The sequence below is a fragment of the Mustela putorius genome, unplaced genomic scaffold (genome assembly GCF_011764305.1).
Source record: "Mustela putorius furo isolate JIRA1106 unplaced genomic scaffold, ASM1176430v1.1 tig00003898_pilon_pilon_pilon, whole genome shotgun sequence".
Classification (NCBI taxonomy): Eukaryota; Metazoa; Chordata; class Mammalia; order Carnivora; family Mustelidae; genus Mustela; species Mustela putorius.
In genome coordinates, this window is record NW_025422047.1 from 1,172,383 (window position 1) to 1,184,851 (window position 12,469).

The following is a 12,469-nucleotide window of genomic DNA, read 5'->3' on the forward strand; positions in this document are numbered from 1 at the left end:
CAAAGGGGGAAAACCCCACCTTCTGCAGTTGCTTCCTGCCACTTCTTACCTGAGGAAGATTCTAGTCTGTCCAGTTTGCTGATTAGCCAATCGAGGTTGTTGGAGAACTGAGCGCAGTTGTTTCTGTTTCCACGAATGAGAGCAGCTGCAAAGAAGGAAATGTTTGCGCATGTAGGTTAAAGGACACGGGGATGAGCATAAGAATTTGGGAAGCTGTCAAATACTTAACTGCTTAGCAACTAAAAGGAACTGAGTGTAACAATCTTCCCCTTCCAAGCTCTTGGATACAATTGTTCCTATATTTGGAAGAGTAAAAATCTACCATTCACTCAAATATTCCAGAGAATTTATGCACTGAACACCTGTCTACTTGCTGGGAACAGAGCAGTATGAACACAACAACAAATCCCCTGCCTTTATGAAGAAGGTGAAAGAGACAATGAACACACAAATTCATAAAATTACTTCAGAAAGCAACAAGAAAAATATCTGCTTGGTTACTGATTTAAGAACTCCATTCTTTGCAGTGTTTTCTTAACCCTAGCTAGAGATTTGCAATTTTCCATGCTAAGGGAGGCATCCCAGTGAAAACAGCCAGGAAATTTGGTTAAACTAATAGGCGAATAATAAGGAAACATGAAACTCTAAAATATCTAAGTCATATCAGCATGTGACCATGATTCCCAAAGTGTGGTCCCAGGACTGGAATGTGTCACCTGAGAAATTGTTGGAAATGCAAATTCTCTGGCCTTACCCCAGATTTGAATCTGAATCTGAACCTCTGGGGAGGGGACCCCGCATCAGTGTCTTAACCAACTCTCCACTTGATTCTAACGCCTGCTCATGTTTGAGAACCACTGGTAGATGATATTGCTAAGGGAGGGAGAGAATTTGCTATCAGTAGATTTTCACCAAGCTAGACCCACATAACAGCCCTCCATAGACCTGGCCTCTGCCACAGATCCATGTAAACTGGGCCCACACACTTGTTCTTTATGCTTTTGTTTTTCAAAGATAGGTTTTACAGATGCTTGAAAGATATTTGGATAAGGAAAGGACTTCCTCCGGACCTCTGCTTTGTATCTCCACAGTTAGAGGATGGCCGAATTCAGTTGGATTTCCAGGTCAGCTGCAACAAAGGGGTTAAGCACAGGGTGCTGGGGGGGTCAGCTGGCCTCACACCACAGTTCTAGAATTTACGACATGTATGGCCTTAGGGAAGTTATGACATTTCTGAGCATCAGTTTCTTCTGATTCACAGCTAAACGGGTAACAGTACCTACACCTCAAAGTGTTGTTCCTCAGATCAAAAAGAGATATTCCACTGCTTGGCACAAAAAGCTCAGTAACTATTAACTACTCCTGTTGTAAAAATTACTGCTGAGTTAGAGCCTTACCATTACAAAGTATTATAGTTGGAAGGGATTTTACTACAGCGGTAGTCCAATCAGCCTGACCCTTGACATCGAGAATGTGTCCAACCAGATGTCTTCAGCTCCCCACTGGCCCACTCACCTTTCTGTGAACTTCCTCTAAGTTCACAGAGGGAGATACACTTCAGAGCAAAAGCCCAAAATGCTGCTTCATCGTCTCATCTGGGCAACTACCAGGGGCCACCTTCTCACACAGGCCCATACTGTCTTCCACCACCTCCCTCCCCCAGTGTGGTGCTTTGGGCCCATGTGGGGGTGCTGGTTACCGCAGGACCCGGGACATCACCCCCTGTCCATGCTGTGAGAAGAAAGGCTGGTGCTGGAACTTCTTCACTCTCCACCTTTATTCCCTGAACAAAAGGAGATAACGAACAGGCCAAAGCACCAGGAATCAGGACTGCCCGACAAGCAGCCAATGAGAGGTCAGAGAGCTGAAAAGAGGAACCATCCTTAATGTGCAGGTGTCCAAGTCTAAACGTGGAGGGCGCTGCAAACACGTTCGAGTCTTGTTCCCTCATTTTAAAGAGGAGGGACTGAGGTCCAGAGAGATGAAGTGACTGTCCACGGTGTTATGGGTGGTTTTGGCAAGACTGATCCTCACCTGCTTTCACTCTCTGCTGACTTCTTGCTCTTAAGTGTGGAAAATACAATAAGCTGCTGGCTAACAGAATGTATGGCCGGCTAACAGAATCAAATGGTTAGAAAAGGCTTCCAAGTGGAGCCTGGGTGGCTCAGCTGGTTAAGCGTCTGTCTTTGGCTCAGGTTGTGATCCCTGGGTCCTGGGATCGAGCCCTGCGTGGGACTCCTTGCTCAGCGGGGAGTCTGCTTCTCCCTCTGCCCCTCACCCCGATCGTGCTCTCTCTCAAATAAATAAACAAAATCTTAAAAAAAAAAGAAAAAGAAAAAGCTTCCAAGAATGGGGCTAGATGACCATCAGCCATGTAGAGACGCCCCCTCGGAAATCTTCCCAGGGAGAGGCTGTGTGTGCTTACCGAGCAGTTTGTAGAGGAGGTTCAGTATTTCCTTCCAAGCCATGCCACTCTCCTCCCTTGCGATCCCCGCAAAGTGTGCAACACTGTTGTAGATATTTAAGCGGTCAATGCAGTTTAACACAAGGGCCAACATTCCCTGTGAAGGACAGGTGGGGAGAAGATGAAAGTTCCCGATAAAGAAAGCAGGATTCTGTTCTTTTCCCTCCCAGCTCATTCACATTTTATAGCTGATGACGCTAATGTGCACACAGACCATCACATGCCAGTTTGGATTTTGTTTTCTTCCTAAAAACAAAATATACATTCTTGTGCCTCAGAGACATGAAATAGCATCCATATGGCCGGGGGTTGGGGAGAGGTGGGAATTAGCAGTTTCTTCATGACAGGTTTGCTCCCGTGTCTTTAACTCCATCTAAGGACATATCGAAAGTGGGAGCATGAATGAGGCTCCCAAAAGCTTGCTTTGGGCCTGGCATGAAATGACTCTGACTCCCCCAGCAACAGCCCTCAATACAGTTCCTATTTTCCTATTAAATCTCAAGAAATTCCATTCAGATGCATAAGACAACCATACTTGCTTCCTCCTGCTCCTCTGTCAAAAGGGTAGGATTTAGAGACAATAAAACCAAAAGTAGATTTTAACTGCTTCTCTTCTTAATGACAATATGATGCTGCCCAGTGAAAACATCTGTGCCTCGTTGTTTTTAAAGAGAGAGAGAGTCTCAGTAGCCTTTCGGGCATCATGTCCCCAGAGCCAGTCTGCTTGGATCAGGAGACTGAGCAGGGACGGGTCTATAGGTCCCAAACTTTGGAAACAGCCAAGGAACAAACCCTGTTTCCAGGAACAGAGGTGATGCAGGGGTGGGACCATGGCCTGTTAATGCCAAATCATCACATCCAAGTTCAAAGAAGGCCTGTGACTTTTCCAAGATCACACCCCGCCAGGGATGAAGCCTACGATGGAGCCAGAACTTGATCCAGGGCCTCCTGGGTCCCAAGTTAGTTTTTCCTTGCATCCAGGTCTCCTCCCTTGTGATCCAGACACTCGGGTTCTTGGTAAGACCTGACTTTACTTGTTATCTTTCAAGTTCAGGTCCCCACTTATTGCAGACATGGTAGATCCTGGGCATTTGTATTTTTTCAAACAGGTTTCCTAGGTAATTCTGACAGCTTCTAAAATTTGGGAATCACAGCCAATGCCGTGCTTTAATAGCTGAGACTGAGCACAGATTGGGATATACACACGCCCTGCGGCACTGAAGTTTTGAAGACTTGGAATCTTCCAACTTCAGTGGGAGTGTGCCAAGATCCATGGCTACAATGTGTACTGGGAGCGTAACCGCGGGTGGCGGACAGGGAAGGTCAGCTGCCAATGCATCCTTTCCTTTCCGGTGTCCCTCTCTCTCTTGTTCTTCCATAGCTACCCGCATGCACGGAGACAAAGCTGAACTGCCATCATAAGGATATGCCAGCTCTGGATATCTCTGCATTTATTCTCTCGCAAAGAGAATCTCAACTTTTAACTTTTTCGACTTACCTCCTCCTTGAAGAGATTCTGTCTGTTTTTGAGCGAGCGGAGTTTGTTCTGTTTGTCCTCGTGCTGCATCTCCTCCTCTGGGGGCTGAAAGTAGGCAATCAAGTCCTGCAAGGTCTGCAGGACCTCTTGGATCGGCAGGGTGACAGGGGCCGCTGCGCGGTTGTTCCCGCTAAAAACACAAGATGGATGCGGCTCAGGTCTGGGCCTTGGGTGGGGACCCTGACGAGCGTCCGCCGGGTCCTGGTTCTTACCTGCCCCACGATGGGCACCAGGCCCTGCTTCCCGCAGCAGTCGCCGAGTGATTACCACACATTCACGTCTGCCAACCAAAAGAGCCACAGAAGAAAACATCTGACTCGATTTTAAAGACCTTATGTCAACAAAGGGAAGGGACCCGTGCCTTCTGCCGTGCTTTCTCATTTTCTGCATAAGAACACTTAAAAATAACTTACTAACTCACAGTTCTTTCGAACGATCCCAGATTCCTCTTGGAACAGGTTAAAACACTAGGTTGGAAGGGTTTCTATCAACTCCATCTGTGCTTTTGCCTTCTCTCTCCCTTTCTGTCTCTTTTTCTCTTCATGGTATTCATGTCTCTGCACGGGTTTTTTTTCATCAAGGTTTTGTGTGTGTGCAGGTACACATGAGCTCCTCTTCCCCCTTTGTGGAGGTCTCCTCCTGACTTCCTCTGTGTGGCCTCCCCACTTTTTCTCAGCAATTGACCCCTTCTCTCCATGTTCTTCCTCTCTGTCTTCATGTCCCCTCCTCAGTATTCCCTCCCCCACCACCTCTCTTGCTCTCTCTGTTGTGGCTCTCCTATCCTGAATGTCTGTTTCTGTCCAACTTGGTCAGAATTTTTCAAAAAGTCTTGTGATTAAATCCCGTCAATCCAGAAAGACCACAAATCTCCACAGATGGGAAAAAGAAGCCATTTCCCATCCCCTTGATGGGTACGTTGGTGAGCCTTCTGGAGAGCAAAGGCTATAAGGAGGAAGGGGAAATTGGACCCATCCCCTGTGAAACTGCCTCACTGCCCCAGGGAACTGGGAACTCGCAGAGTGTATAAATCACCTCAGAACTTTTCCTTGGGTCAATTTCTAAGGAGTTCTCCTCAGCATTGACAGGATATTTGGTTACCTATTAGTCTGGACACATGCTAAGAAAAGACTTACCAGGCCTAAAGCAAAGGCTTAACAAGCCCAAAGAACACTCAGATTATGAAGTGACAATTCCAATTTTGTATACAAAAAGGCCAAGTGGATGAGATGAGGACAGAACCCCAGTGGACTACAGACACGGAGGGCCTTCTCACCAGGGTGGGCGCTGGCCCATGGGAAGAGCTACGGAAATACTCACTTGTGACTATCCGAGATACTACAGGAAATAGAGAGTGGGAAAGAGAATGCTGTGAGGACATGAAGTGAAGGTTTGGGAAGACCAAACCCAGTCAGGAATGACTTCCTAATTCTAGATTCAAGGAAAAAATGAATACATATCTCCAGTTGGTTTGGCCCAGATGCAGATTCTCCCAACCCTTGCCCCCCTTTTGTAAAATTTTGAGTTTACTAGAAACAACGACATGAGTTAAGTAAATAGTGTTGCTTTGGAGATATATAGATAGATATCTATATCTATCTATCTATATATAATGAAAAGATAAAAGACATTTTTAGCATTTTTGTAGTTTGAAGAGAACCATACAGGGGCCCAGAAAACCCAATTTATAGTCATTGCCATGAACATATGATATTTGGGGTGTCTTTAAGCCTCCTGTGCTTGGTTTTCCACCTAGAAAATAGGAACGGTACAAACTTTATTATTGCCAGGGTCCTTCTGGGTCTAATTTTGTTCTGTGGGTTCTCATTGCTAGATTGCTTCATCTTGTCCCTTCGAAATCCATCAATATGATAGTATTCCACTGGACTAAAGGAAGATCCCTTCTTCCCTCAAAGCAGAACACATCCCACCCACAGGCCTGGCACTAGGGACAATGGGGAAACAGACACGACCTCTGAATGGCTTCATGGTGATCACTTTCTACTCCAGAACCTTGGGGGAGACCCAGATGCACCCAGGATAGGGACAAGATGGTGTCTCAATTCAGAACAAACTACAATGGTACCTTAGTCATCCCAGCTTTTTTTTTTTTTTTCTGCTCTCTGATTCAGCCACTGCCCCACTATGTTCCCAGATCTTTGCAAGGACTTCTTTTGTTTAATTCAAGTAAGATCTCAGGGGATTCTGAATATTTACCATACTATTACCATAACACAATTATTTATGTAATATTTCCATCCTAAGGTTAAACTCAGGACAGGTGGATAGTATCTACTCGTCAGCAGGATTTCTGAGACTCCCTCACCTTTCACATCGTTCATGTGTCTTACTGGACAGCTCCCAGCAACTGCTGGGATGATGAGCAGGATGATGAGACAGCACAAGCAAACTTTAACCTTTCTTCCTCATTGTTCTTTCTTCTTCCTTCCCTATTCATTTAACTTTAATTTGCTTTCTCAGAAGGCCACCCCCCTCCTTCTGGTTTCCATTGTACACAGAATGTTCTGTCATTTTCTCAAAAAAAGATAGGAGGGGAGAATCTCCTTATCATTTTTTTTTTTAAGTCTTTCACTTCCCAGCTCTTGCAAAATCCAAGTACTATGGCTTTTGCAGCCCCCATCCCTGCTGCACAGGTTTATTTTTCAGCAGTCCTCCTTTCTTCTAAAACATCCTGTGGCTCAGACAACTAAGAGTTTCCCCAACCGACAGGGGAACATCCAGATCATCTGACTGAGGAACTCAGGAAATCCTCTCCCTCACAAAAATGATGATAAAATGGGGCAAAATCATCCTAAACAATTTTTTTAAGGACTCTGGAAATTGACCAAAGGCATACAACAAATTGGATTTTGTTTTGTTTCTTTGTTTGTTTATTTTAAATAATGAGGCTTGGTGAGGCCACCTGGGTGGCTCAGTTGGTTAAGCGCCTGCCGTCAGCTCCAGTCATGACCCCTGGGTCCTGGTATAGAGCCTCACATTAGGCTTCCGGTTCAGTCGGGAACCTGCTTCTCCTTCTCTCTCTGCCTGCTGCTCCCCCCTGCTTATGCCCTCTCTTTCTCAAATAAATGAATAAAATATTTTTAAAAAATTAAAAAAAAGAATGAGCCTTGCTAAGAGATATAGGAACCTATGGTATTTCAGCCTGAGGCTGTCCTAAAGCCCACCTCTAGCTTTAGATCAAAAAAGTTCTAACAAGGTGGGGCAGACCCTGAGCAAGGTCACACATGTACTCAGGAAGAACTGGAGAGGGATGTAGCCATCTACTTATCTCTGGCTGAATCTGAGGTTGTAGGCAAGCAGAAAGCGAAATCCAGGACAGACCTAAAACTGTGTGAACTCTGAATGTGTTATCTAACCCGCAAGCAGGCCCATCACCAAATACCTGTAAGAAATATAAGGCGACCAGGCTGAGCTTGTAAGAAATACTGAGGGAAGTTCTTCAGGTTGAAAGAAAATGACACCAGATAGTAACTAGAATCTATATGTAGGAATAAAGAGCACTAGTAAAAGTAATTATGTAGGCAAATAAAAATATGGTATAAATATGTTCATTTCTCTTTTGTTTTTATATTTTTAAAAAACAAACAGATGGGGCACCTGGGTGGCTCAGTGGTTAAGTGCCGTCTCTCAGCTAATGTCATGATCCCAGTATCCTGGGATTGAGCCCCGCATCAGGCTCCCTGCCTCTCCCTCTCCCACTCTCCCTGCTTGTATTGCCTCTCTTGCTGTGTCTTTCTCTGTCAAATAAATAAAATCTTTAAAAATATAATAAAAAATTGAAAATGAATGGATAAGAAAATAATTGTAAAAAAAATAATTGTTAAAAAAATTGTACTGCTGGGCTTATACCAAAGGAGAATGTAATATATGTAGCAGTATTATTTCAAGGAGGAAAGCGAGAATGAAATGCTGGAGCAAAGTTGTTTGGTTTTATGTGTTAAGTTAGTTTTAATTCAAGGTAGAGTGTCACAAATTAAACACCTACCAAGTTGCCTAGAACAACCACTAAGAATATAACTCAAGACAGTAGTAAAAATAAATAAATAAATAAAAATAAACCACAAAAAACCCCAAATCCCTCAGCAAAGGAATTAAAATAGTAGACTAGAAAATATCTAAAACAAAAGAAGGCAATAAAGGAGGAAGACAGAAACAAAAAGAACATGAGATATATAAAAATCAGATAGCAACATGGCAGACATAAATTCAACAGTTTAAATAATTACATTATCTATAAATGGATTACACACACCAATAAAAGGAGAAGACTGTCAGAGTACATTTAGAAAACAAGATTCAATGTGTCCTCTGTACAAGACACACTTTATAGATTCAAAGACACAGGTTGCAAGTAAAAGGCGTGAAGAACTTATTCCTTGCCAACAGTAACCACGATCTGTATGTGAGACCTCTAGAGTGGCTCTACAAATTAGACTTTAAGATAAAAAATGTTCATAGAGAAAAAAAGGGAAATGTTTTCTAATTATAAAAAAGTCAATTTATCAGGGAGATATATCCGTTATGAACATATAACCACCCAACAACAGACACCAAACTACATGAAAGCTGAAGTTGGGAAAACCAAGGGAGAAACAGACAATTCAGCCTAATAGTGAGAGATTAAACATCCTATTCTCAGTTAACATAACATCTTCTAATGTAACTAGTTTATAAAAGGCAAAACCACATGATCATCCAAATAGACAAAGAAAAAGAATTTGCCAAAATCTAACACATTCAAGATAAAAGAAACCTCTTAACAAACACAGGAACTCAAGAGAACTTCCTCAACCCTATAAAAGTCACCTACAAAAGCCCTACAATTAGCATCATATTCAATAAACAAAGACTGAGTGTTTTCCTGTTAAGATAGGAACAAGAAAAGGATATCTGTTTTTTTCCACTTTTATTTCACATTGTAATGGATGTTCTATCCACTGCAATCAAGGTGGGGGGGCAGTGAGGAGCAGGAAAGAAAGGGCATCCATTTTGTAAAGGAAAAAAAAAAACAGAACTTTATTAACAAATGACATGATCCTGTTTGTAGATAAAGAATGCACACCAAAAAAAAAAAAAAATCCACTAGAATAAACTTTTCAAATAAGTCACAGGACGCATGATTGATATTTAAAAAACTCAATTTCTGTTCCTTCCGTATTATGTATGCAGTGAACAATTTGAAAAGAAATTAAGAGAACAATTCCAACTGTAGTAGCATCAAAAATACTTAGGGATAACTTTTATAGAAGACACCTAAGGTCTTTTATCCATTTTGAGTTTATCTTTGTGTACGGTGTAAGAGAATGGTCCGAGTTTCAACGTGAGACAGGAATCCATCAGAATCCTAGAGAAGAACATAGGCAGTAATCTCTTCGATCTCAGCCACAGCAACTTCTTTCAAGATATGTCTCCAAAGGCAAAGGAAACAAAAGTGAAAATATACTTTTGGGACTTCATCAAAATCAAAGCTTCTGCACAGCAAAGGGAATAATCAAGAAAACAAAGAGGCAACCCACAGAATGGGAGAAGATATTTGCAAATGACAGTACAGACAAAAGGTTGATATCCAGGATCTATAATAAACTCCTCAAACTCAACACACACAAAACAGAAAATCATATCAAAAAATGGGCAGAAGATATGAACAGACACTTCTCCAATGAAGACATACAAATGGCTATCAGACACATGAATAAATGCTCATCATCACTAGCCATCAGGGAGATTCAAATTAAAACCACATTGAGATATCACCTTACACCAGTTAGAATGGCCAAAATTAACAAGACAGGAAACAACATATGTTGGAGGGGATGTGGAGAAAGGGGAACCCTCTTCCACTGTTGGTGGGAATGCAAGTTGGTTCAGCCTCTTTGGAGAACAGTGTGGAGATTCCTCAAGAAATTAAAAATAGAACTTCCCTATAACCCTGCCATTGCACTCCTGGGTATTTACCCCAAAGATACAGATGTCATGAAAAGAAGGGCCATCTGTACCCCAATGTTTATAGCAGCAATGTCCATGGTCGCCAAACTGTGGAAAGAACCAAGATGCCCTTCAATGGACGAATGGATAAGGAAGATGTGGTCCATATACACTATGGAGTATTATGCCTCCATCAGAAAGGATGAATACCCAAATTTTGTAGCAACATGGACGGGACTGGAAGAGATTATGCTGAGTGAAATAAGTCAAGCAGAGAGAGTAAATTATCATATACTTTCACTTATTTGTGGAGCATAACAAATAGCATGGAGGACATGGGGAGTTAGAGAGGAGAAGGGAGCTGGGGGAAATTGGAAGGGGAGGTGAACCATGAGAGACTATGGACTCTGAAAAACAATCTGAGGGGTTTGAAGTGGTGGGGGGGTGGGAAGTTGGGGTACCAGGTGGTGGGGATTATAGAGGGCACAGATTGCATGGAGCACCGGGTGTGGTGAAAAAATAATGAATACTGTTATGCTGAAAAAAAAAAAGACTTAAGACAAACATTGAAAACTATAATATCTTGCAGAAAGGATTTCAAGAAGAAAAGATAAAGGGAGAGACATTCTACATGAATTAGAAGATTCAGTACAGTTAAGATAAAAGTTCTTCCATCAAATTGATCTAAAGTTTCAATGCATTTCCTATCAATATCCTGGCAAGCAAAAGTTGACAAATTCACCCTAAAATTTATATGGGAATTCAAAGGACCCAGAAAAGCCAAAATAATTTTGAAAAAAAAGTACAAAACTAGAGGATTCTATCGGATTTTAATACTTACTATAAAGCTATGTTCATCAGGACAGTGTTGTTTTGAGAGACATGTAAGCCAGTAGAATAGAACTGAGGGTCTAGAAACATACCATTAAATTTATGGTCGCTTAGCTTTTGACAAAGGTGCCAAGGGAACGTGATGGAGGAAAGAGCCTTTCAAAGAATTAGGCAAGGACAATGAGGTATCAAAATGATCCACTTTAAAAGAAAAAAAAAAAAGGAATTTCAATTCTTACATCAGGCCATATCCAAAAACAGATTCAATATGGATCACAGAGCTAACGTAAGAGCTTAAATTACAAAACTTTCAGAAGAAACACAGGAGAAAATCCTGGTGACTCTGGGTTGGGCAAGAGCTCTTAGGACACTCAAAAGCACAATCCAGAAACAAAAGTTATGTTAAATTGGACTTCACCAATATTAAAATGTTTGTTCTTCAAAGATATCATTAAGAAAAGGAGGGGAAAAAGCCACAGACTAAGAGAAAATATCTTCAAATCACGAAGCAACAGAAAACTTGCAACCAGAAGATACAAAGAATTGTCAAATGTCAGCGTGAAGACAAACCACCCAACCAAAAACAGGCAAAGCCTTGATTACATTTTCCTAAAGAAGATATATGAATAGCTAATAAGTACATGAAAAGACATTCAAAATCATTAGTCATTTTGGAAATGCAAATTAAAATCATAACAGCATACTGCTTCATAAGCCACTAGAATATCTACAATCAAAAACAGACAATACGGGTGTGGAGAAATTGGAACTTTGTATATCTGAGTGGAACATAAAATGGCATATCTTCTTTGGAAAGAGGGCTTCCAGTTTCCTAAAAATTAGGCATACCCAAATATCCAGTGGACTTTGTTAAGTGAAATAAGCAAGGCACAAAAAGACAAATTTTGTATGATTCTGGTTAAATTAGTGAAATTCATAGAAAGGTTGAATACTGTTTACCAGGGCCTGGTGGAGAGTGGGGAAGAAGGCAGAGTTATTGTTTAATGGGTATAGATTTCTGTTTCCAATGTTGTAGAAGTTCTGGGGAAGGACAGTGGTGATGATTGTACAAAAATCTGAATTTGGTTAATATCACAAATGATACACTTAAAACTGGTTGAAATGGTAAATGCTATGCTCTGTATATTTTATCATAAAAATATAAACATGTTGGGGCACCTGGGTGGCTCAGTTGATTAAATGTCTGCATTTGGCTCAGGTCAGGATCCTGGAGTCCTAGGACTGAGCCCCACATTGGGCTCCCCACTCAGCAGAGAGTCTGCTTCTCCCTTTGCCTCTACCCCTCCCCCAATTTATGCTTTTTCTCTCGCTTACTCTCTCTCAAATAAAATCCTTTTTTAAAAAAATACGTATAAGTGTTAAACAAATTACATATGACATTGCAATTCTACTTCCTGCTATTTACCCAAGAGAAATGAAAATACATACCCAAAGACTTTTACACAAATATCCACGGAACCAATACTGATAATAAACAAAAAGAGAAAAAACCCACTGATTCTCAACTGACAAACAGAATGTGAGGTATATCTATACTTGTCCGTCTCTCTCTATATCTCTCTATATACACTCTATATATACTCTACACACACACACACAATCATATATGTGTGTGTGTGTGTGTGTGTGTGTATACACACAGTATATATACTTGTAGTACAATAGGGATGAAT

General features: G+C 41.6%; 1 protein-coding gene across 1 annotated transcript in view; it reads right to left on the minus strand.

Annotated features, from left to right (window-relative positions):
- RYR3 (ryanodine receptor 3) overlaps positions 1-12,469 on the minus strand; it is a 505,740-nt gene that overhangs the window by 239,443 nt on the left and 253,828 nt on the right. The window contains exons 13-15 of the mRNA XM_004751026.3: positions 3,963-4,131; positions 2,426-2,561; positions 50-145 (exon numbers count right to left, since the gene is read on the minus strand). Of these exons, the coding sequence (XP_004751083.2) occupies positions 50-145; positions 2,426-2,561; positions 3,963-4,131 (401 nt within the window). The remainder of the gene's footprint in view (positions 1-49; positions 146-2,425; positions 2,562-3,962; positions 4,132-12,469) is intronic.